Genomic DNA, 25793 nt, shown 5'->3' on the forward strand with positions numbered 1-25793 from the left:
GGCCAGCCAGTAGATGAGAACCTTTTGGGGCACTTTCTGGGGTGGCTTCTTTGCCTTGTGTATTCCTTTTTGAAAGCCTCCCGTTGCATCTATGTAAGCCCAGCAACAAGCCTCCTCAGAGGGAGTTTAGCTCTAGATGTTGTTTCCATGGCTGGCAGCAGCTCACCATCTTCAGGATAGTGAACAGGAGGGAATTCACAGGGCAGAGGGCCTTTATCTATTACTAACTGCAGACTGCCTAGTTGACGCCTTCCTTCCCATACATCACTTGTGCCCCATACAGACTCAGGCTTCAGTCTCCAGTGGGTGTAGCCCTACAGGGTGTGTGGGGCGGGGAGGTAGGTCATTGGGGGTGGATCTTGGGTGTCCAGCCCTAGGTGTGTTTGGTGGCAGAAGACCCTGAGTCCTGATGCAGTGTGGAGAGCAGCTGGGAGCTCTGGCGGTCTTGGGCTGGCTGTTGGTGGTATCTCTCTGCTTGGATCTATGAAAGTGAGTCCGCTTCTTCTGCCATTGATGGTGTTCCCCTGGAATTTGTAAGCCTGAAATATAAGCTATAAGCTGCTTTTGGTCTGGTGTTTGCTCAGCAATGCAAAGCTGACTGCAATACCACTAGTCCTAGTGTGTAGAACACTATGCAACAGCCAAGCCAGCTTTCTCCAAAGGTAAACACACTGGTGTTGCTACAGACACTGAACCAGTCATTTTTGTGACCTAATCCCTTTTGACTCAATGCTGTAATCATACGTGCATTCTATAAAGCTATCCTTCAGGAGTATCGTTTTTATATCCCATTCTTATCACTCACTAGGATATGTATTTCAGATCTGCTTTAGGCAACTGTATCTTATCAGAAAGGAAAAATAAAATTTCTATTTCTTCTTCCTGGTCAGTTCTTATTGTGGTCCCAGACTGCCTGTTCCCTGCGTTTCCCAGGTTAGCCCTTCCAAGAGAAGCTGAGGGATTCAGCAGTTACATGTGTCTTCCTCCAGTCCAGCCCTCACTGCAGACCAGCAGGACTTAGGAAGTTACACAGGGCAGACCTTCCCCTCCAGGTCAGTAAGGCCAACTCTGCCTTATGGGATAGCCAGGCTGTCTGCTTTCTTAATGTCCTACTGGACTGTTAGATCTAAGCAACTGACAAGAGACCCAAGACCATACTACCCAACTCAGAAAAGATTTGCTTTTAATTTTTTCTTTATTTATTTGAGAGTGACAGAGAAAGAGGCAGAGGGAGAGAATGGATGCGCCAGGGCTTCCAGCCACTGCAAAGGAACTCCAGATACGCGCACCCCCTTGTGCATCTGGCTAATGTGGGTCCTGAGGAATCGAGCCTTGAACCAGGGTCCTTAGGCTTCATAGGCAGGAGCTTAACCGCTACGCCATCTCTCCAGCTCAAGATTTGCTTTTTTTTTTAATGTGTGGTTTTGCTCTAGCACAGGTTGACCTATGGTTCACTATGTAAGCTCAGTGTAGCCGGGCGTGGTGGCGCACGCCTTTCATCCCAGCACTCGGGAGGCAGAGGTAGGAGGATCGCTGCGAGTTCGAGGCCACCCTGAGACTACATAGTGAGTTCCAGGTCAGCCTGGGCTACAGTGAGACCCTACCTCGAAAAACCAAAAAAAAAAAAATAATAATAATAAATAAACAAATAAACAAACAAATAAGCTCAGGGTGGCCTAAAGCTTACCCTGCCTCCCAAGTGCTGGGATGAAAGGTGCGCCACCACACCTAGTCCAAGATTTGCTTTTAAAAAAGTTTTACTTATCTATTATTTGTGCGAGAGAGAGAAAATAGGTGCTCCAGAACCTCTAGGTGCTACAAAGGAACTCCAGACACATGCGCTACCTTGTGCATCTGACTTCACATGGGTCCTGGGGAACTGAACCTGGGTCCTTTGCCTTTGCAGGCAAGCACCTTAACCACTATGCCATCTCTCCAGCCCCAGATTTGCTTTTTAAACCTAATACCAAGAATAATTACAACAGGCATATTCTTTTTCAGATGTTAAAGGGCTTTATGTTTTATCTCGAGTCATGAAAAGGCACAGTCTTATGATCCATATGCTCAAAAGTAGCCCAGTTCTATCGAAGTCCATGGCAGGCCTGAACAGGGTCTGTCCAAGACCACAGCTCCAAGTAACTACAGCTTTTGTCCTTTCGAGTTGGAATTAAGGCTGCTTTCAGAAGGCTTCTCCACTCAACAGCTGCCCAGTGCAATGGTTCTGTGTGTGTAGCTCCCCATTCTTCAGTGCTCCAGCTTCTTAGTTGGGCGCAGCCGGGCGACCCACAGCGCACGTAGGTCTTCTCGGCGACGGCACGGTCGTTGGCCTCACGGTGGCTTAGGTTTCTGATTCAGGGCGGGGCGGCGGCACCCCTCCGGCGGGCAGCCCGCACCAGGCACTGCTGCAGCACGGGGTAGAGGCGCTGGCATCCCTCGAGGCCCAGACGCACCGCATCAGCCCAGCTGTCAGTCTGCGCGCCCTCCCCGCTGCCCAGCACGCCGGCCACCTGATTGAGCACGGGCATGAGCGCCACGGTGAGGCCGGCGGCGGCGTGCTCCTCCTCCAACCGCGTGGGGTCCAGCATCCAGGTGGGCGTGGGCTCCGGGGTGAGGCTCAGGCCGCAGCCCACCACCAGGTCGTACATCTCCACTCCGGCGTCGGCCAGGGCGAGCGCGGCGGCCGTGAGCGCGGCGGCCAGCGCCGACCCGCCGTCCTCCAGCAACAGCGCCGACACCTCGAGCTGGGCGCGCGGATAGCGGCCCAGGCGCACGGCGGGCTCCAGGGCCTCCTGCAGGGCCAGCGCCAGCTCGCGCTCCTCACCGCCGCCCGGAGGCGCCCGCCGCCGGCGACCCGAGAAGGGCGCGCGGCGGAAGTCGCACAGCAGGCGGCCTCGCAGCGCAGCTGGGGCCTCGCCGCCCGCTCCCGCAGGGCCGCCGCCGCGCTCGCCGCCCTCCGCCTGGCGCGGACCCGACACGGCGCACAGCACCTTGGTCCCTCCCGCCTCCAGGTAGGCTGAGCCCTTGGCCTGGCTCAGCAGCCCGGCGCGCGCGTACACCGGCCGTAGCCGCATCGGGTCGCGGGCGGCGGGCGCCTCGTCTTCGCAGGCCGCGTACAGCTGCGGTGGTTGAGACTCCTCCGGTCCCCGGATGCGGCGATGATCCCCCCGCATGGCGGCTACGGGCGTGCGAACCGCTTCCGCCGGCGCGACGATCTTGACTGCACGCGGGCTTGCTCCGCCGGCTCGAAGACGCGCGCCCGCGCGAAGGCTGTCGGGACGGGGGCCGGTGTCACACTGCCCCTTGTTGGCTTGGAGGAAGTACAGCAGCCCTAGCTGGACCCCTGCGTAGGACTAAATGGGATGGGGGCTGGCCCCACTGACTGGCAGCCTCCCAGGAAAAATCCATGTTATTTAATCTGTAAAACGTATTTTAAGGGCTGGAGAGATGAAGCCTAAGGGCTCAGGTTCGATTCCCCAGGACCCACGTTAAGCCAGATGCTCAAGGTGGTGCGTGCATCTGGAGTTCATTTGCAGTGGCTGGAGGCCCTGGCATGCCCATTCTCCTCCTGTCTCAAATATATAAAATCATTTTTTTAAAAAAGGTATTTAAAATTTGCACCTTTGGCCGGGTGTGGTGGCACACGCCTTTAATCCTAGCACTCGGGAGGCAGAGGTAGGAGGATTGCCGTGAGTTCGAGGCCACCCTGACACTCCATACATAGTGAATCTAGGTCAGCCTGAGCTAGAGTGAGACCCTACCTCAAAAAACAAAAACAGGGCTGGAGAGATGGTTTAGCGGTTAAGCGCTTGCCTGTGAAGCCTAAGGACCCCAGTTCAAGGCTCGGTTCCCCAGGTCCCACGTGAGCCAGATGCACAAAGGGGCGCACGCGTCTGTTGTTCGTTTGCAGAGGCTGGAAACCCTGGCGCGCCCATTCTCTCTCTCCCTCTATCTGTCTTTCTCTCTGTGTCTGTCGCTCTCAAATAAATAAATAAATAATTTAAAAAAAAAAAACAACCAAAACAACTGCACCTTTGTAAATATTTTATGTGTTCACCATTGCCTTGCCCAGCTAGAGGTCAGGACTTTCTATTATGTGCATATTTATTTGTGTGTGTCTGTGTGGAGGTCAGAACAACTTTTAAGGTGTCAGTGCTTCACCTTTTTGATTGTATCTTTTACTGCTGCAAGTAAATGCTAGACTGCATATTACCTGGCTCGAGAGCTTTGGATTCTACTGGCTCCATCTCCCAGCATTGGGACCACAGATGCTTGTGCCACTTTGCAGCCAGCACAGCATGTGCTGGGGAACTGGACCCTGGGCTGAGGCTTTGCAAACAAGTGCCTTTAACTACCCAGCCATCTCCCCAGGCCCTAGTGAAGATTTTTTGTCCATTCCTGTATTCACTGCCCAGGCTGGTAACACACTGGACTATATAATTATCTTCCTGCCCCTAACATTCCTTACCTAGAATGTCCTGTTATTTATTTATTTCAAAGAGCACAAGAGAGAGAATGGGCGCACCAAGGCCTCCAGCTACTGCAAATGAACTCCAGATGCATATGCCACCTTGCCCTTGTGCAGTTGGCTAACATGGGGCCTGCGGAATCAAACCTGGGTCCTTTGGCTTTGCAGGCAAGTGCCTTAACTACTAAGCCATCCCTCTAACCCATGTGCTCTTCTTGAAGTCAAAGATTCCAGCCCCTTCCTTTTCACAACCCCCACCCCTGCTCTTCACCCCGCTCCACCTGTCAGCAGAGCCAGCCTGCTCTATCAAGGATCTATCATAGGTAGGCAGTACCTTTACTTCCCATACACTATTGACTCCAAACTCTGCTTTTGGATGAACTGCCCCCAGGGACCAAGGGCTCCATCCTCACTGTCTTTGGGATAACAAAGTAGGAATAATGGGGCAGTTCCTGGGAGACATCCGCAGCCTCAATTATCTTCTATGCCAGCTGCCTGATCTTAAGTCAGCAGCTTCCAAGGCAGGCAGAGGAGAGACACAGGCTTAAGACATGGAGAGATTATCCCACAGGCTCTGAGAAAGTGCTTCTCACTGGAAGTAATCCAGTAGAACCTTTTTCTCTTCCCCTCTAATAGTGTCTCTTGTCCATCTAACCCTACCTAGTCTGCCTTCACTTCCACAACCAATGAGGGCTCTGGAACTTGATTTAGTGAGGACTACAACTAGAAGCCAGATGAAGCCACAGCCTGGGGCTACCTCTGGGGAAAGGACAGATTGCATGGCATCAAGTATTGCACATGGTCCTTTTATTTTCTGCAGCAAAAAGGATTACTATCTGCAGACCTAGACAGTTGGGTCTACAGAGAGAACCTGTCTAGATGACAGCGCGAAGATGTTAAATAACAATCCTGGAGTAGTGGTTCTAGACAGATGGTGCTGATGTGGACGGCTCAGAGCAGTAATGGAAAGGGGCAGTGAGTCACAGAACAGCTCCAAGTGTGTTCCAGTTACTGCTGGATTAGGACAGATAGCCCAATGTCCTTCTGGCAGATGGAGAGCTCCCGGCTGCACTGATGCGCCCTGATGTATCCAGTAGTGGGGAAGAATGCTTCCCAGTGAGGGACTCCACTCAGTTCTTCACATCTCCCAGGTGGAGCTGAGCAAAGGAAGTAGCCAGCTGCAGCGCCTCCTGCAGGCAGCCCACGTTCTTGCCTGTGGCCTGGGCAGACACATCCTTGCCACCACCTTTGCCATCCATCAAGCCTGACACTTGCTGTACCCATTCGCTGGCTTTTAGGCCTCGGTTGGCTGCATTCTGAAAGACAGGAACGGAAAGTGGGAGTCAGAACAGAAGATAGGATTGAGGGTGGATTGGATGGAGAGAAAAAGGACAAGGAACACGAACACACACACACACACACACACACACACACACACACACTGCACTGGGTGAAGCTACCATGCTTCCAGAGGCTGTGGTTAACTGGCTGGAAGCAGCCATGGCCATTGCCAGAACAGAACAAGCAGCAAAGCTAGGCATCAGCCAATTCAGTCAAACATACGCACCAACAAGAAGGCTGAGGTGAGGTTAAGGGGTACCAAAGGAGGTGACAAATGGTGGGCAGCAATTTCTCACTGGGGTTGCACACACATAAACAGGTCTGGGAAAGCAATACAAGGAATCATTCAGAAGCTACAGCCCTTCCAACTGGCATAGTGGTTTACAGACAGTTCTGACCTGAGGGACTTGACACAAACATGTGATCTTGCCAGCCTCATTGTCCACTGTGAAGAGCATGGCAGATGTCTCAGGGGAATGTGTCTTGAAAAGCTTCAAGGCTTCATTCAGGGCCTGTGGGGAGAACCTGTGTTAAGCCGCAGCTCTGGGGCAGGAAGCCTTGCTCGCAATAGAGGAGTCTGTAGAATTCTGCCCTCAGCACCACTCCACTCTCTTCGAAGAGCAGGAGCTATCTATCTCCAGGAGCACAGAAGGACTGAAGCAGGTCCCTGCTCCCACTCGCTCCAAGGCCTGCCCTCCAACCCCAGGTAGCTGTTTCTTCCTCAGGCCACCAGATCTCTCCCTGGCTCAGCCTAACTTTAAGCTAGGTGACAGGTCTCAGATGACCACACAGCTCTTAGCCACACAGCACAGTTTGAGCCACCAGAAGGCTGACAAGGTTGGAAGGAAATGAACGGGCAAGGGACCCCTGACCCCAGCCCCTGGTTGCCTTGGCCGAAGCGCCGTTCTCCATCTCCAGGATGACCAGCGGCTGGTTGGGGTTGCTGTCAATAAGCTGCTTTGTCTTCTCCAGCACCTGTAAGGAATCCGCAAGAGAGGATCAGTCAAGGGCTCAGACCCAGAACCCAGGTAGCTGCTCTGCCAGCCTCGACCCAAGAAAACCTCCTGGCTCCCTTCCAGTTGCCAGAACTGCCAGGACTCACTCGCTTCTGGACATCAGCTTTGCTGGCCCGGTCTAAGTCATCCATGACCTTCTTCAGGGACTTCAGAGTCTCCCGCTGTTCATCCTTCTGCCACTGGGGAATGACTGCAGTGGCCAGGGCCTGGAACCAGTACAAGAAGACCATCTGAGTCTGGGCCACAAGGAGTGAGGGTAAGGCTCCAGTCCACTCCACCCTACCCTTCTATCTTTAAAACAAAGTCCTTCCCAGATAGTATCTGGGAAAAGAGAGGAAAACCGAGGTATTTGCTGGCTTCGAGACCAGTTATGATACTAACTCCTGCAGCTGTCACAAGCAGTACAAAGACGGCTCAGCTCTCAGTAAGACTAGGTTCTCAGCCAGGCAGGGTAGTACACACCTTTAATCCCAACACTCAGGAGGCTGAAGTAGATAGATCATCATGAGTTCAAGGCCAGCCTGGAGCTACAGAATGAGTTCCAGGTTAGCCTGGGCTAGAGTGAGACTCTGACTTGGGGAAGGATGGAAAAAAAGAAAAAGACTAGGTGGGCTGGAGAGATGGCTTAGTAGTTTTTTGCAAAGCCAAAGGACCTCAGTTTGATTCCCCAGGACCCAAGTAAGCCAGGTGCACAAAGTGGCACATGCATCTGGAGTTCATTTGCAGTAGCTAGAAGCCATGACACACCTATTCTCTCTCTCTTTCCCTCTCTCAAATAAAATAAAATAAAACAGACAAGGTTCTCATTAAGCTATAAACACAGCCTGTGAGGAGCTTACTGGAAACTCAGATATATTGAGAAGCACCAGCCACTGGACTACATAGAATTTACAAGTGCATACCAAAAGCCTTTCTCAAAAATAAAAATAGGGGGCTGGAGAGATGGCTTAGCGGTTAAGCGCTTGCCTGTGAAGCCTAAGGACCCCGGTTCGAGGCTCGGTTCCCCAGGTCCCACGTTAGCCAGATGCACAAGGGGGCGCACGTGTCTGGAGTTCGTTTGCAGAGGCTGGAAGCCCTGGCGCGCCCATTCTCTCTCTCTCCCTCTATCTGTCTTTCTCTCTGTGTCTGTCGCTCTCAAATAAATAAATTAAAAATTAAAAAAAAAATAAAAATAGGGCTGGAGACATGGCTTAGAGGTTAAGGTGCTTGCCTGCAAAGCCTAAGGACCCATGTTTGACTCTCCAGATCCCACATAACCCCAAACACACAGGTGAAACAAGCACAAGGTCGCACATGCCCATTTTGTTTGCAGTGGCTGGAGGCCCTGATGTGTCCATTCTCTTTCTACCTATTTCCGTATCTCTTTCTCTCTCAAATAAATAAAAATAAATTTAAAAATATATATGGGCTAGAGAGATGGCTTAGCAGTTAAGACACTTGCCTACAAAGCCTAAGGACTCAGGATTGATTCCCCAGTACCTACATAAGCAAGATTCACAAGATGGCAAATGTGTCTGGAGTTCATTTGCAATGGCAAGAGGCCCTTGCGTGCCCATTCTCTCCCTTTTCTCTCTGTGCCTCTTTCTCTTTCAAATAAATAAATAAATATTAATTAAAAATAAAAAGTGGCCGGGCATGGTGGTGCATGCCTTTAATCCCAGCACTCAGGAGGCAGAGGTAGGAGGATTGCCGAGACTTTGAGGTCAGCCTGAGCTAGAGCGAGAACCTACCTTGAAAAACCAAACAAAACAAAGATAAATAAATAAAAAGTGACTCATGCCTGTAAAAAGGTTGAGGCTGGTGGACAGCCACAAGGTTGAGGCCAACTGGGGCTAGCTATACATGTATATTATGGTTCAGGCTAGCCTGGGCTAACAGTGAGTCCTTGTCTCAAAGAAATCCAACCAACCCACCAAAACATTACACTTAATTAAAAGCATTGCATTATTGCAGCAGAACCAAAATTAGTTTGGAACTAGCCAATTATATTGTATTTAAACCTTAAAAATTGTTTTTAAAATTCTGTTTTCATTCCAATCATCTGATGGGTCTCTGTGTATTGCTTCCACAGGATGTTCTGGGCTTTGGGAGGCAGTTTTCCTCTGGGATCTGTGTTAAGTCAGCAGCTGTAAAGATAGACTGGAAAGCCGCCGGTTGTGTAGCATGCACTCTTATCAAAAAATTCAACTCAGGGCTGGAGAGATGGCTTAGCCATTAAGCGCATGCCTGTGAAGCCTAAGGACCCTGGTTCGAGGCTCGATTCCCCAGGACCCACGTTGGCCAGATGCACAAGGGAGCGCATGTGTCTGGAATTCATTTGCAGTGGCTGGAGGCCCTGGAGCGCCCATTCTCTCTATCTGCTTCTCTCTGTTGCTCTCAAATATATAAATAAAAAAAATTTAACTCAGTTATGTGAAACCAAGGCCTTTACCCCTCACTTCCTTGAAACATGATCTTTGTGGTGGTTTGATTCATGTGTCCCCCATAAACTTAGGTGTTCTGGAGGTTAGGTTCCCCAGCTGATGGCTGGAAATTAAAGCCTCCTGGAGGTGGTGTATTGTTGGGGGCGAGCTTATGGATGTTATAGCCAGTTTCCCCATGCCAGTGTTTGGCACACTCTCCTGTTCCTGTTTTCTACTTTATATGGACCAGGAGGTGATGTTCACCCTCTCCTTATGCCATCGTTTTCCCCTGCCATCGTGGTGCTTCCCCTTGAGCCATGAGCCAAAATAAACCTCTTTTTTCCATAGGCTGCTCTTGGTTGGGTGATTTCTACCAGCAATGGGAACCTGACTGCAACAGTAAAGTGGTACCGAGGAGTAGGATTACTGTTAGACATCTGACTGTATGGCTTTGACCTTTTGGAGCTGATTTTCAAGAGGAATGTGGAAGCATTTGAAACCTTGGCTTAAGAGATGCCTTGCAGTGCTGTAAGTACAATTTGATGGACTATTCTGGTCAGAGTTGAAAGGCTTGAATGCAATAAGAACTATGGACTATGAGGTTTGGCTTATGAGGGTGAGAAAGAGCTTTGCTTGGGCTGGGCTAGCAGTCTGTGTGAAAAGCTTGTTGTTATGCCCCTGTTTTGAGAAGTTGTACAGAATTGCTTTGTGTAGAAATGAACTGGTATCAGCAGAAGGATATGGCACAGAAAGAAAAATCTTTGGGTGAACTGCTGCCCATTCAGTTGCAATTGAGAGATTACAACCTTTGAGACTGGGCTAGCCGACCTGCACTGGGGCAACAGGAAGAATGTCGATTCTTTTGCAGGGATCCTGAGTGTTCAAGGAGTATCCTAGTCTTCAAAGTCTGCTTTATTCCTCCCTGGATTAACAAATTGGCACCCTACCTGGTATTGTGGAGTATAAGAAATGCAGGAAAGAGAGGGTCATTGAGTTTGCAACATGGTCTTGTGTTCTGGAAATAGCCATGGAAGCAGGTTTGCTGGATGCCTGCGTGGAGACCCAATGGGGCCATGAGGATGAACTGTGGGTTGCAGTGGAGTCCCAGTAGAGATGCTGGGACCAGAAGATGGCTGCTAAGGAGCTGCCGGCCCCAGATGAAGTTTCCCAGGACTGTGAGTAGCCTAGCTGGAAGGGCAGAATTGGAATGCCAGAGACTTATTGCTGGTTAGAAGTATTGAACTTGGAGATTTGTCACTGGCTAGTTGTTGGACTTGAAGCTACAGAGTTTGATGTTTGCCCTGGTTGTTTTAAATCTTGTATGGGTTGAATATTTCTTTGCTATGCCCAGTGCCATCTTTTGCAATGTGAATGTTTATTCTGTGCCATTATGGTTTTTTTGAGGTTATTTTTTGGTATTATGGCTCAGTTAAAAGACTTTGGATTATGGGGATGTATGAACATCATTAGGATTGATAAAAACTATGGGGACTTTCGTAGATAGACTGAATGCATGCATTTTACATCATGGATGGTTGACAGTGTATGGGGGCCTGGGGCAGAATGTGGTGGTATGACCCCGGTGTCCCCCATAAATTTAGGTGTTCTGGAGGTTAGGTTCCCAGCTGATGGCAACTAAAAATTAAAGCCTACTGGAGTCAGTGTATTGTTAAGGGTGGGCTTATGGGTATTATAGCCAGTTTCCCCATGCCAGTGTTTGGCATACTCTCCTGTTCCTGTTGTCTACCTTATATGGGCCAGGAGGTAATGTCCACCCTCTGCTCATGCCATTGTTTTCCCCTGCCATCGTGGAGCTTCCCCTCAAGCCTGTAAGCCAAAATAAACCTCTTTTCCCACAAGCTGCTCTTGGTTGGGTGATTTCTACCAGCAATGCAAACCTGACTGCAACAGTCTTGATAACTGTAACAGCAACACTGTGTCTCAGAGAAAGGGGAGAAAAAAAGAGAGCTGTACACATGGAAGAAAAAAAGGTGAGTGTGGACTCCCAATAGGATACCATTTTAAGTTTCTTTTTTTTCTTTTGTTTTTCAAGGCAGAAAGTTCCTTCCTTCCTTCCTTCCTTCCTTCCTTCCTTCCTTCCTTCCTTCCTTCCTTCCTTCCCTCCCTCCCTCCCTCCCTCCCTCCCTCCCTCCTCCTTCCTTCCTTCCTTCCTTCCCTCCTTCCTTCCTTCCTTCAAGGCAGAGTCTCATTCTAGCTCAGACTGACCTGACCTAAAATTCACTATGTATTCTCAAAGTGACCTCAAACTCACACCGATCCTCCTACCTCTGCCTACCCAGTGCTGGAGATTAAAGTGCCACCATGCCCAGCCATTTTAAGTTTTTTAACAGGAGATGTATATATGATTTTAGTGACTTGAAGTTACAGTGTTTAACGGGTTTAATGATTAAAAACAGAAGTTCAGGGCTGGAGAGATGGCTTAGTGGTTAAGGCACTTGCCTGCCAAAAGACCTAGGTTCGACTCCCCAGGATCCAGGTAAGCAAGTTGCACAAGGGGGTGCACACATCTGGAATTCATTTGTAGTGGCTAGAGGCCCTGGTGGGCCCATTCTCTTTCTCTCCACCTGCCTATTTCTGTATCTCTCTCTCTCCCAAATAAATAAATAAAAATAAAATATTTCTTTAAAAAAGGTTCAAGGAGGGTCTTATTCATCAGACTTAGTAAGGAATCATGGAGACTTCAAGTTAGGGGAAGCCAACCTTACCTCACCAAGGTCAGCAATCTCTCTCTGCACATCTTTGTTGGGTGCAGTCTGGGCCTTCACTTTGACCTCCATAGCAGAGAGAGATTTCTTCAAGCTCTCTGCCTTCCTGAGAGCCTAAGCAGGGAACAATCAGCTGTAAACTCCAGGTAAGTAACTTTGAGCATGACTATTGTCTACAGATAGCTTGGAAGCTCTAATGGCACATTGTGGAGCACACCTCCCAAGACGTTACAAGTTTCTTTTCTTTAGGAAGCAAGTGTTGGTAACTTCCTGCCATAGAAGGAGCACCTGCCTCACACACCTCAAAGGCTGCAATATAACCCAGGCTCCAGGTGACCAGGCACTCAAACCAGAAGCCCTTTCCCCCACTGGAAAGACCGCCCTTCAGGATTCAGCACAAGCTACACAGTTCCCTCCCCCAGAGCAACTGTCCCTCTAGGCCAGGTACCTCCATCGAGGTACACTTATACCCCTTGGAATAGGTGGAGAAGCAAAGGGCATCTGAAGCCACAACAGAACACTGGCTGACCCTCCCACACATGGAGGCAGGCTTTACATATATTTAAAAGATTAAACAAGACAGCTAAGAGATCTTGGGTAGTGGCTTTCTTTTGACAGCCGTGGGTAACTGGATGATCTAGGAGCCTAGCAGTCTGTACTTGCATTTTGACTGCAACAGCCACAGACTGTTTGCTCTATGGAGTGTGGGCTGGGCTTCCCTTGCTTTGTTCAAGTAAGCCACCCAGTGGCCTGATCTGCTCACCTTTTGGGCTTCAGCACCTGTGACAGCAACAATTCTCCGGATGCCTTTAGCAATAGCTTCTTCGGTCACGATGACAAAAGCACCAGCGTGACTGGAGTTCCGTAGATGCCTGAATGGCAGAACACCAAGGCTGTGATAAAGAGGAAACCCGGGTACCCTGGCCTCCCTTCCTGACCACTGGGAGCCCTTGGTGGGATCCCTGAGCCACATGAGCCAATTCTTTCATGGATGTTTGCGAGGCTCTTCACTCTCTCTCTGTCTTTTTTTTTTTTTTTTTGTCTTTTTGAGGTAGGGTCAGGCTCTAGCCCAGGCTGACCTGGAATTCACTATGTAGTCTCAGATTGGTCTCAGTGGTAGAGCATTTGTCTAGCCAATGAAAGGCCCTAGAGCACATCTACAACATGTCAAACAGGAAAAATAAATTAAAAAAAAAAAAAAAAGCAGCAGCGAGGGCAGTAAGAGTTGGTCTAGTCTGCTCCCATGTCAAAACCTGGTAACAAAGGAACAAGAAGCAGGAGACTCCCGTCTACTACGGCCCCTCCTAGGTACTCACGTTCCCCCACAGAACTCAACAGAAGTAAGGGATCCAGCAGGTCCAGAGGGATCATCCAACAGCTCAGACACTGGGACTCCAATGGAGACAATTCGCACAGGGTCAGGATAGGTCTCATCAAACACAGCTCTCAAGCCCTGGATAGCTTTCGCTGCTGCCAGGGGACAATCCTGGGTGTAGACAGGCTGCCACAGAAGATGGGGGTAGAAGGCTGGGAAAAGTCTCTTTTAACAGTATAGGAAGAAGGAGCAGAGAGAAGATGGGCCAGCAGCCAAGACTCCAAGGTTCTAAATCCAGCTCTGCCTGGCACATGCCCCGCACCTTCTGAAATAATGTACCATGTACAAGATAAAGGAAACAAACACAACTTTCTAACCTTGTGTTAAACTGTGAGCCAGATCACATGTGGATGCAATACGTAACTACAAGAATACTGGCTATTTAAGCCTGTGGTAGAACAAAGACCAAGTTCTTCCCCTTCCAGACACCACTACTACAAAAGCAGTCTGAGAACCAGGGCTTTCAGTGTACCTATGGGCAAGTGGGGACCTATTCCAACAGAGCGAGAAGGTCTGGACTGCTAAGCCTCCATGAGAGAAAATGAGTGCAGGAAAGAGTCAGGTTCTGACCCAAGAACTTAAGACTAGAACCTACCTTAGCTGCCTCAATCAGCTCATTGGCAATCTCCTCAGCCTTTTTGATCTGCTGGGTGGACATGGCTCCCTTGGCCGTGAAGTCGAACCGAAGGCGGTCAGGAGCAACCAGCGAGCCTTTCTGGTCAGCTTCCCCCAGCACAGAGCGCAAGGCGAAGTTCAGAATGTGGGTGGCTGTGTGGTTGCTCATGACAGGTCTCCGCCGGGTCTGTAAAGGGCAAAAGTAGCTGGCAGAGAGGTCAAGACTGCCAGTTGCCCCCCAGTACTCAGCCATCTCTCCAGCCCTTGCCCCTCATTTTGTATACAAATCTGGGAACATGCCACTGCAGCCTCAAGCCCAAAGAGATCTTGTGGGTACTTCACTGCTGAAACCCAGTAAAGCAGACTATAGTCATTTGAGGCCTGCTTTCTTTTCTCATCCACATTGCCCCACTTAGTTCTTTTTTTTTTTTTTTTAGAATTAGTTCTGATCCCGACTCAGATCTAATACTAGAGAGGTAGAGGTAGGAGGATCACCATGTGTTCAGGGCCAGCCTGGGACTACACAGTGAGTGCCAAGACTGCCTGGGCTAGAGTGAGACCCCGCCTCAAAAAAAAAAAAAAAAAAAAAAAAAGTCAATCTCTAGCCTGGAAAATGGATCTAATAACAACTTTATGGGGGTCATAAAATCCTAGGTAACCCCACAGGATTGATGAGTGGAGCAAGTTAGAAGCTAAACTTATGGCTGTGAGGCACAGCCTAGTATCAGCTTAGATTTCAAGGTGTAAAATATACATTACTATCTCCTTCTAAGCTACTGTTACTTTGGAACTTTGTTACATGCATCAGAGCTTAGTTCTTTTTATTTTTTTATTTACTTACTTAATTTGAGATGGTTACACTATGTAGCCCAGAGACTGACCTTGAACTCTCCATCTTCCTGCCTAAGCCTTCTGAGTGACAGGATTAGAGACATTCACCATCATGCCAAGCTTCACGACTTGGGATAAGAAAGCAATCCATGAGATGTGTCTCAGGATCTCAATTGAAATCTCTGGTGAAAGGACTACTTTTTTCATCTCTCATGATCCCAAAACTGCATCTGAGGCTGTGGAGCTGGCTTGCTTGAAAAACAGGATAGCTTGGTTTGATTCCCTAGTACCCATGTAAAGCCAGATGTACAAAGTGGTATATGCATCTGGAAATCATTTGCAGTGGCAAGAGGCCCTGATGTACTCATTTAGTCTCTCTCTCTTATGCTTGCAAATAAAAAATAGTATTTAATTTTTTTTTTTTTTTTTTTTTGAGAGCGACAGACACAGAGAGAAAGACAGATAGATGGAGAGAGAGAGAAGGGCTTGCCAGGGCTTCCAGCCTCTGCAAACGAACTCCAGACGCGTGTGCCCCTTTGTGCATCTGGCTAACGTGGGACCTGGGGAACCGAGCCTTGAACTGGGGTCCTTAGGCTTCACAGGCAAGCGCTTAACCGCTAAGACATCTCTCCAGCCCTTAAATTTTTTTTTAAATTAGGATTGGAGAGATTGCTTAGCAGTTAAGGCATTTGCCTGTCAACCCTAAGGAGCCAGGTTCAATTTCCCAGAACTTATATAAGCCAGATACACATGATGATGCATAGATCTGGAGTTAGTTTGCAGTGGCTGGAGGCTCTGGTGTACCCATTATCTCTCTCTTTAAAACAGAAAAAAAAAATTAGAAATTAAAGGAAAAAGTACATCAAAATGTACTCCTGTACTCTGCTTACAAGGGACAAAGTAACAAGCCAATTTAAAACCCAAACTGGAGAGATGACTGAGCAGTTAAGGTGCTTGCCTGCAAAGCAAGGTTAATCAAACTAACCAGAATTCCATTTCCCAATACCCAGGTAAAGTCAGATGCACAAAGTAATGCATGTATCTGGTGTTCATTTGCAGTGGCTGGAGGCCCTGATGTGCTCATTCATATTCTCTTTCAAATAAATGAAAATATTTTAAAAGGAGGCAATCTCTAATAAGTGCAAATGGGCAGCAGGGCATTGACGACAGTAAGTGCCTGTCATCCCGGCACTGGGGAGGCTTAGGCAGGGGGACCATCACGGATTTGAGGCCACCCTGGCTATATAGTGAGTTCCAGGATGGCCAGAGGTACAGAGTGACATCAAAGAGATAAAATAGAAATTGGCTGGGCATGTTAGCACACACCTTTAATCCCAGCACTTGGGAGGCAAAGGTAAGATGATCACTGTGAGTTCAAGGCCACTCTGAGACTATATAGTGAATTCCAGGTGAGCCTGGGATAGAAGTGAGATCCTACCTCGAAACTGTCCCCCACACCAAAAAATTAAACAAATGAAAACAGAATGGAGGCCAGCATAATGCAACTCACCTCATCAATAAATAGCCGGACTTGATCCCCGACTTTGAGGTTCCCGTATATTGTTCCTATGTGTAGCACATACCCGCCTCGTACCTGAGCATTCTTCACTGTAAACTCAGTTTTCTACCAAGAGTCAACAAGGAGATCAATAAGTAAATAACATTTCAAAATGTACCAGTTCTCTTTGTATATACATATATATCACTGCCATTATTTATATAACACACACGTGCACGCACACACACATGACATAGATACTAAATAGTATCTTGAAAGAATTTGAAAGCCATTATTAGGAACCAAAACCTAAGGAGACCAGGTGACAGACTCATCAGGACAAAACTCAGCAGTGGCAGAGCTGGAGGCTAAGTACAAGAAACAGCCCCTCAGCTACAGAAATACCAGTAAAAGATCCCAACCCAAACATCCATCAAGACCATTCCAAAGCCCAGAGTGTTAAGGAGCAAAAGAAGCTTCCCAGCTCCATCCCTGGCCCTGCCCAGCTGACAAGAAGTGCTGGCTCACATCCTCACTGCTGTCATCAGCCTTCACCAAGTAGCCTTCATCGTAGATCTGCCCTCCTTGCTCAGCATAGAAGCAGGTCTTATCCAGGACCACTCCACACTCCTGGCCAGTGACCACCTCTTCCACGAACATCTTTTCCCTGCGCAGAGCGAGCACTGTAGCCACTTCATTCTCAAACACTGCTCAGTGGAACAGCAGAGACAGAAGACAGAGATCGATGACTGCATTCATACATTTCTGTGTTTCTTGAGGTAGTGGCATTGAACCTAGGCCCTCCCACTCTTCCACTGAGCTACCATTCCTGGCCCTGTTCACATGTTATTAGCTGCCTTTTTCTGAGGAGGGCCGTATGTGAGTGTAGAGTATGTACTGCGTACACATGCAGACCGGAAGAGTGTCAACTTTTGCTTATCTGTCTATTTCCTTGGGGCAGTACTCACTCTCCTTGGAGCTGCTGTTTTCTCCATTTTTAAAATTTTATTTATTTATTTTGTTTTTCAAGGTAGGATTTCCCTCTAGTGCAGGCTGTCCTGGAATTCACTATGTTGTCTCAGGGTGACCTCAAACTCATGGTGATTATTCTACCACTGCCTCTCCCAAGCGCAGGAATTTAAAGGCATGCACCACCACATCTGGCTAATTTTTTTTTTTTTCAAATGAACCTCAGACACATGCACCACCTTGTGCATCTGGCTTACATGGGTACTGAATCAAATCTAAGTCCACAGGACTCATAGGCAAGTGCCTTAACCATTAAGCCATTTCTTCAGCCATTTAAAAATTTTTTTTGGTTTTTGTTTTTCAGGGTAGGTCTTTGCTCTAGCCCAGGCTGACCTGGAATTCACTACATAGTCTCAGCGTGGCCTTGAACTCATAGCAATCTTCCTACCTTTGCTTCCCCATTGCTAGGATTAAAGGCGTATACCACCATGCCCGGCACCCTTAAAAAAATTTTTTTTAAATATATTTTATTTATTTGAGAGAGAGAAAGAGACAGAGAGAGAAAGATTGAGAATAGGCATGCCAGGGCCTCCAGCCACTGCAAACTAACTCTAGATGCATGTGCTCCTTGTGCATCTGGCTTATGTGGGTTCTGGAGAATCAAGCCAGGATCCTTTGACTTCGCAGGCAAACACCTTAACCGCTAAGCCATCTCTCCAGCTCCCCTTTTTTTTTTTTTTATTAATTTATTTGAGAGCGACAGACACAGAGAGAAAGACAGATAGAGGGAGAGAGAGAATGGGCGCGCCAGGGCTTCCAGCCTCTGCAAACGAACTCCAGACGCGTGCACCCCCTTGTGCATCTGGCTAACGTGGGACCTGGGGAACCGAGCCTCGAACCGGGGCCCTTAGGCTTCACAGGCAAGCGCTTAACCGCTAAGCCATCTCTCCAGCCCTCTCCAGCTCCCTTTTAAACATTTTTTAATGAGAGAGCAAGAAGGAGAGAGAGAATTGGTATACCAGGGCCTCCAACCACCGCAATCAAACTCCAGATGCTTGTGGCACCTAGTGTCCATGTGCGACCTTGCCCTTGCGTCACGTTCTGCATCTGGCTAACATGGGATCTGGAGAGTTGAACATAGGTCCTTAGGCTTCAGTGGCAAGCGCCTTACCTGCTAATCCATCTCTTTCCAGCCCTGTTTTCTCCATTTTTTTTTGGTCAACAAGCCATAGTGATGCTCTGGTTTCTACCCCTCTCATCTCCCTCTTGGACTGGGAATGCAGGTGTTCGGCGGGTGGCCACACCTAGCTATTTATGGAATCAAACACAGGTCACCAAGCCCTCTTACTTGTGCAACAAGTGCTCTTAATCACTGAGCAATCTCCCCAGACCCTTAGCTGTCTTTAGCTAATTGTGTCTCATTGGATTTTGGAAATAAGCCCATTAGACTTAAAAAAAACAACAACAACAACAAAAACAAAACAAAACAAAAAAAAACAAAGCCAGGCGTGGTGGCGCACGCCTTTAATCCCAGCACTCGGGAGGCAGAGGTAGGAGGATCGCCCGTGAGTTCAAGGCCACCCTGAGACTACATAGCGAATTCCAGGTCAGCCTGAGCCAGAGTGAGACCCTGCCTCGAAAAACCAAAAAAAAAAAAAACAAAAAAAAAACAGCATGCTGGTTTTGCACCAGAGAATCAACACGCAATAGGAAGAGTAACTATTGTCCCAGTTTCTAAAACTCAGGGGTTTCCTAGGATGCAGGTTTTCAGTGTTAACACTGGGATAGAGCAAACTGGACTGTTAGTCACTGTCTATTTCAGACATTGAACAGATACAATTCAATTCCTTATAATAGTAATGGGTTCCCTAGTTCAAAATCAACTCATACATGTGCGCGCGCACACACACACACAATAAATAAATAAATAAAAACACCTCACAAACAATTCAGTTTGTGAGCTCACTTACAGATTTTGGTATAAGATGCTCTCTACCAGGGGCAAAAAGCAAAAAACATGTACAGGCCAGGTGTGGTGGTAGACACCTTTAATCATAGCACTTGGGAAGCAGAGACAGGAGGATCACTATGAGTTCAAGGCTAGCCTGAGACTACATAGTGAATTCCAGGTCAGCCTGGGCCCCTACCTCAAAAAACAAACAAACAACAACAACAACAACAACAAAAATGTATGGCTTTATTTATCTTGTTCTTTGAGAATTCTAATATGCTGATACAAAATTCAGTAGCCATTGTTGATTGTTTCAAAGTCAATTGCCCATTTTCCTGCAATGTGTTACAATTAAAGGACTTGATCAGGGCTAGAGAGATGGCTTAGCAGTTAAGGCACTTGCCTATAAAGCCTAAGGACCCAGGTTCAATTTTCCATGACTCATGTAAGCCAGATGCAGAAGGGGGCATATGCTTCTGGGGTTTATTTGCAGTGGCTGGAGGCCTGGCACAACCATTTTCTCTATCTGCCCCCTTCTTTCTCAAATAAATAAAAGAAAAAAAATTAAACACTATCTGATCGAAGATACATGTAACCTTGCTACAACCGTTTTTTAAAAACTACTTTGGGGGGATGGAGAGATGGCTTAGTGGTTAAGGTGTTTGCTTACGAAGCTAAAGGACCCAGATTCAGTTCCCCAGGATCCACGTAAACCCGATGCACAAGGGGAACATGCATCTGGAGTTTTCAGTGGCTATAGGCCCTGATATGCCCATTCTCTGTCTGTCTGTCTGTCTTCTATCTCTCTCCCTGCTTGCAAATAAATAAATAAAATTTAAAAACTAGTTTTTGGGCTGGAGAGTTGGCTTAGCGGTTAAGGCACTTGTCTGTGAAGCCTAAGGACACATGTTTGACACTCCAGATCCCATGCAAGCCAGACGCACAAAGGTGAGGCAAGTGCAAGGTTTCACATGCCCACTAGGTAGAGGAAGCATCTAGAGTTTGACTAAAGTGGCTGAGGCCCTGGCATGCCAATCCTCTCTCTCTTGCTTGCTAAAAAATAAAATTTAAATTTAAAAACTATGTTTTTTTTTCCCCTTTCCCATTTTGGTTGTTCTAGGTAGGCTTTCACTCTAGCCATAGCTGTCCAGGAACTCACTCTGTAGCCCTACGTGGGCCTCAAACTCATGGTGATCCTACCTCAGCCTCTTCAGTGCTGGACAGGCTTGAGCTACCATACCTGGCTTAAAACAACTTTCTGTAACCACAATTGTAACAAAGAGCTCAGAAAAGGGTACTTGTAAGAATAAAAGTACATCGCATGATCTGCTAGGCATCTGACCTTGCGACTCATTACTCCAAAACCCCCAGGTAAGAGGCAGACAGCAGAAGCCCAACAACATACCATAGCTACCACTGGAGTCTGCATGGTAATTATACTTTGGAGAATCGTCTGTGGCCTCCAAACCCTTAGCCCGGAGCTCCTCAATAGCATAAATGTCCAGCATAATGAGGTCTTCTCCACCTGCTCCTTTGCCCTGTGACTTCAGCTGCCAAGTAGAGAAACAAGTCTAGTCACCTTAACATATGAGAAAAAGAATTCAAATTTGCTAAGCTATGCCCAAGATAAAGTGAAAGAACAACATTTTCCAGTTTCAGCATTATTGACATTTTGGGCTAGAAATTTTTTGTTGTCAAGGCTAGACTCTTGCATTGTAGGACAAGATGACAGGAGCATCTGCCCTCTGGCTGTAAAATGTAAAAATGCCTTCACATGTTATCGCCAAATGCCCCAGAAATAAGTACCTCCCTTCTCCCCCCCACTGAGAACCACGGGTCTAGGTATGAAAGAATTTAGAAGATGTTAAGGAAAAGAAGTCACATTTGCTTTGTACCTCAGTAAGTACTGGCTTCCCTGCCCATTCTCCTCACTCTACCTGGGCCAGTTTCCTCTCCTCTTCAAAGCCATCCATGTCCACCACTAGGCCCTTCTCTTCAGCAATCAGTCCGGTAAGATCCACTGGGAATCCATAGGTGTCATAGAGGAGCCAAGCAGTGTCTCCTGCACAGCACAAAGAAGTTGTTTCAGAATAACATGGATAGCCCACTTTTTTTTCATGCCAAATCCTCCCAGAAGAATGCTGACACAAGGAAATAGAATCAAGGCAAATCAGAATCTCTAACAACTTTTTTTTTCAAGGTAGGATCTCACTCTAGCTCAGGCTGACCTAGAATTCACTATGTAGACTCAGGGTAGCCTTGAACTCATGGCGATTCTCCTACCTCTACCTCCCAAGTGCTGGGATTAAAGGCATGTGCCACCATGCCCAGCTTTGACCTGTAAGAAGCACAAGGGGTCACCTAGTAAAGTTCTTTCTTGATGCAAACATTCATGTGTTCAGTTGGAAAAAATTCATTAGACTTTAATCTATTTAAATATTATACTTCAATAAAAATCCTTAAAATTCACTGGGTGTGGTGGCACATGCCTTTAATCCCAATTTGGGAGAGAGGTAGGAGGACTGCCATGAATACAAGGCGACCCTGAGACTACATAGTGAATTCTAGGTCAGACTGTGCTAGAGTGAAACCCTACCTCGAAAAACTAAAAAAAAGAAAACCCTTAAGATTAATTTCCCCAAAAGCCAGGTATGGGTTCACATGCCTTTAATCCCAGCACTTGGTAGAAGGTAGAAGGACTGCCATGAGTTCAAGGCTACCCTGAGACTCCATAGTGAATTCCAGGTCAGCCTGGGCTAGAGTGAGACACAACTTTGAAAAATAAAACAAAAATAATAATAAATAAATAAAGCAAATTGCAAAAGTTTCTAAGTAAGATAAACAAACCTGGCCGGGTGTCGTGGCGCACACCTTTAATCCCAGCACTTGGGAGGCAGAGGTAGGAGGATCGCTGTGAGTTCAAGGCCACCCTGAGACACCATAGTGAATTCCAGGTCAGCCTGGGCTAGACTGAGACCCTACCTCAAAAAAAAAAAAAAAAAAAACTTAGTCTTATCTCTGCCTCCTAACTGCTGGGATTAAATCTGTGATCCACCATGCCTGGCTGTTTTGTTTTTTTTTTAAATTTAAGAAAGAGACAGAGAGAGAATTGGCACACCAGGGTCTCAGCCACTTAAATGGAACTACAGATAGTTGTGCCACCTAGTGGGTATGTACAACCTTGTGCTTGCCTAACCTTTCATGCTTCTGGCTTCAGTGGGAATCTGGAGAGTTGAACATGGGTCCTTAGGCTACACAGGCAAGCACCTTAACCACTAAACTTATCTCTCCAGTATATGTATGTCTGTCTATATATACATATATATATTTAGGTCTCACTCTAGGCCAGGCTAACCTGGAATTCACTAATCTCAGGGTGGCCTTGAACTCACGGCAATCCTCCTACCTCTGCCTCCTGAGTGCTGGTATTAAAGATGTGAGCCACCAAGCCTGGCACCTGCATTTTTTAAATATGCATTTTATTTACCTATTTGAGAGAGAAAGAGACAGATAGGGAAAGAGAGAATGGGCACACTAGGGCCTCCAGCCACTACAACCAAACTCCAGGTGCATGAGCCACCTTGTGCATATGTGCATATGGCTTATGTGGGCACTGGGGAATCAAACCCGGGTCCTTAGGTTTTACAGGCAAGTGCCTTAACTGCTAAGCCATCTCTCCAGCCCCTACTACTGTGTTAATTGTATGCTTTAAAACAGAATCCTTCTTTTCACCAAAGGCAGTTTAACTAAAGTACACTTAGCCTTAGCAGCCATGAGAATCCATGTGCTTTTTGCAGAACGATGCCCTAGCCCGGACAGAGGAAGACACAAGCTGGGTCTTACCAGGAATGGTCTTGCAGTCTCCAAGACTTTGAATTTTTCGGTCCAAGATGCGACGTCCTCTGCTAAGCGTCTTGAGAAACTGCACTTCTTCCTCATTAATGATGTCCTTCACCATGTCTGGGTCCTTCTTTAGCTCAGGAAATGCATCTCCCTGATGAAGGGGGCTCAATGAAGCCAGAGCCTAAACCATGAGCCCCCATAAAAATGCCCCACCCACCATATCCCTCTCAGAATATGGCTTTAGCACAGAAGAGAAAATTCTACGTACCAGGGATTGGACGACAACATCAACTAATGTAGCAAAGAACCCCCTGCTGGCATTCAGTTTCTCATGGGAATACCGAACAGCCCGGCGGAGAATCCGTCGTAACACGTACCTGTTGAAAGGGAAACAGACCCTACTGCCTTGCTGGAAAACATCCCCAGCAGAGAGTTGTTGTAGCTCCTATAGGATTCTACCCAAAGAGCAGCAGGGTCAATTTTAGGTCTTGCTTTTGCAGAAATTTCCCATCTTAAGCCTGCTTCATGTTATATTCTCCAAGGTTTCTAAGATAATTCTGGCATCACTCAGTGTCAAGGATAACCCAGGCTAAACACTAGCCTTTTGTTCTTAAGTGTTTGATTAAAAGGTGAAACCAGACTATGCAGATGATCCCAGGCCCTGCCTGTCAATAATGCAGGTTCTTGGCATTAGTCAATACTTTGCCTACTCTGCGCCTGCCCAGGTCCCATTAGACAACCTTAAATGCAATTCTTTTTTTTTTTTAAGGCTTTTTTAAAAATTTATTTATTTATTTATTTATTTATTTGAGAGTGACAGACACAGAGAGAAAGACAGATAGAGGGAGAGAGAGAGAGAGAATGGGCGCGCCAGGGCTTCCAGCCTCTGCAAACCAACTCCAGACGCGTGCGCCCCCTTGTGCATCTGGCTAATGTGGGACCTGGGGAACCGAGCCTCGAACCGAGGTCCTTAGGCTTCACAGGCAAGTGCTTAACCGCTAAGCCATCTCTCCAGCCCTTAAATGCAATTCTTATCAACTGACACCGCTGAAAAAGCAAACACAGTAGCATTAGCATCTCTTTAACACAAGCCAAAACTCCCTTAATATGGGGAGAGGAGATCACTCCATCTTTCCCAAATATAATAGTAATTAAGCTTGGCTTTAAATTATAGAGCTGGATATGGTGGTGCATGTCGTTAGTCCCAGCACTCAGGAGACAGGTAGGAGGGTCACCATGAGTTTGAAGCCAGCCTGGAGCTACAGAATGAGCTCTAGGTCAGCCTGGACTAGTGTTTCAAAAAAACTGGGAATGGGGGATGGTGGCGTACATCTTTAATCTCAGCACTTGGGAGACAGAGGTAGGAGGTATTGCCATGAGTTTGAGGCCACCTTGAGACTACATAGTGAATTCCAGGTCAGCCTGGGCTAGAGCAAGGCCCTACCTCAGAAGATAAATAAATAAGTTACATAGAGTCAGAAAACTGATGTTGTCAGTCCAAACCCTGTCCAGATCCTAACATACTCACCCTCGCCCTGTGTTGTCAGGCCGGCCTCCGTCAGCCAGTGCCACAGTGATGGTCCGTGCATGGTCTGCCAGCACTCTGTAGGCCATGTCAATTCCATCAGCATCCTCAGCACCAACCTTCCCAGTGTATGGCCGGGCACCTGTACCCTGAACGCAAATTCCAAAGGCCCATCAGAACAAACTTTCTGGTACTGCCTTACTAAAGCAGGTCCCTAGAGGAGTAAAGACACTAGGAGAAAGGATAACTGTTTCGCCAGATCCCACAGAAGAAGCAAAGGGCCTCCAGTCAGCCCCTCACCCTCATGAAATTGCACAGTCTTATGCAGATAGCCTGATGCTATTAGTAATGAAGTAGGCCAAAGGCAACAGGTACTTTGGCCATTATCTTTGGCTATACTGCTAAAAGCCCATCTTAGAAGCCTTTATATATCATAAATGTTTGTAACAGGCCCAATACCTTCTGAATGGCATCAAAGTAAGGAACAAAAAGGTCAGTGTCATAGTTGGACATCTTATTCTGCAGCACCGACACCAGCCGCTCCAGACCCATCCCTGTGTCGATGCTCTTCTTGGGAAGAGGTTTCAGAAGGCCGTCAGGTTCCCTGTGAGATGCAAAATGAGAGGAAGTTGAAGCAGGGACTTAGGCCACCAATTCCAATCCCTATATTAAAGTCACCAAAAATGAACAAAGCCACCACTAAGCCAGGTGTGGTGGCACATGTCTTTAATCCCAACAATCAGGATGAAGAAGTAGGGGGATCACCATGAGTTGGTGGCTGCCCTGAGATGTCACAGTGAATTCCAGGTTAGCCTGGGCTAGAGCAAAACCCTACCTAAAAAAACAAACAGCTGGGTGCAGTAGTGCATGCCTCAAAATAAAAAAAGAGCTCCAAGTAGAAGCCCAAATTCCAACAAGAATTACTTTATAGGCATAGACATTATGAAAATAGTACATGAGATAAGTTTATAAAACAATAAGTTGAGCCAGGCATGGTGGTGCATGCCTTTAATCCCAGCACTCCGGAGGCAGAAGCAGGAGGATCACTGTGAGTTCTAAGGCCACCCTGAGACTACATAGTGAATTCCAGGTCAGCCTGAGCTACAGTGAGACCCTACCTCAAAAAAACAAAGAAAAGAAAGAAAGAAAGAAAGAAAGAGAAAAACAATAAGCCCAAACCTATCTCAGTGATCAGAAAGAAAACCTGAGAATAAAGTTTCAACAACTGCTACCAAT

General features: G+C 47.4%; 2 protein-coding genes across 3 annotated transcripts in view; both read right to left on the minus strand.

The window, feature by feature from the left end:
• Positions 1-1827: 1827 nt before the first annotated feature.
• Positions 1828-3225, minus strand: Exosc6 (exosome component 6). Its single transcript, XM_045138781.1, has one exon. The coding sequence runs from the start codon at positions 3168-3170 to the stop codon at positions 2352-2354; it is 819 nt and encodes a 272-aa protein (XP_044994716.1). The 5' UTR covers positions 3171-3225; the 3' UTR covers positions 1828-2351.
• A 2030-nt stretch (positions 3226-5255) lies between these two features.
• Aars1 (alanyl-tRNA synthetase 1) overlaps positions 5256-25793 on the minus strand; it is a 33837-nt gene continuing 13299 nt past the window's right edge. For both annotated transcript variants that reach the window (XM_045130628.1, XM_045130626.1), the window contains exons 6-21: positions 25017-25161; positions 24561-24706; positions 23301-23409; positions 23033-23183; positions 21127-21251; positions 20595-20739; positions 16798-16976; positions 16282-16395; positions 13921-14127; positions 13267-13451; positions 12714-12822; positions 11951-12064; positions 6909-7028; positions 6695-6781; positions 6205-6318; positions 5256-5781 (exon numbers count right to left, since the gene is read on the minus strand). In XM_045130628.1, coding sequence (XP_044986563.1) covers positions 5596-5781; positions 6205-6318; positions 6695-6781; positions 6909-7028; positions 11951-12064; positions 12714-12822; positions 13267-13451; positions 13921-14127; positions 16282-16395; positions 16798-16976; positions 20595-20739; positions 21127-21251; positions 23033-23183; positions 23301-23409; positions 24561-24706; positions 25017-25161 — 2236 coding nt within the window. In that variant the 3' untranslated portion in view covers positions 5256-5595. The remainder of the gene's footprint in view (positions 5782-6204; positions 6319-6694; positions 6782-6908; positions 7029-11950; positions 12065-12713; positions 12823-13266; positions 13452-13920; positions 14128-16281; positions 16396-16797; positions 16977-20594; positions 20740-21126; positions 21252-23032; positions 23184-23300; positions 23410-24560; positions 24707-25016; positions 25162-25793) is intronic.

This window comes from Jaculus jaculus, chromosome 1, assembly GCF_020740685.1.
Source record: "Jaculus jaculus isolate mJacJac1 chromosome 1, mJacJac1.mat.Y.cur, whole genome shotgun sequence".
NCBI classification, from domain to species: domain Eukaryota; kingdom Metazoa; phylum Chordata; class Mammalia; order Rodentia; family Dipodidae; genus Jaculus; species Jaculus jaculus.

Bases quoted from the DNA above. Each gene is read 5' to 3' on its own strand.
- Exosc6 (XM_045138781.1), bottom strand. From the start codon at position 3,170: ATGCGGGGGGATCATCGCCGCATCCGGGGACCGGAGGAGTCTCAACCA.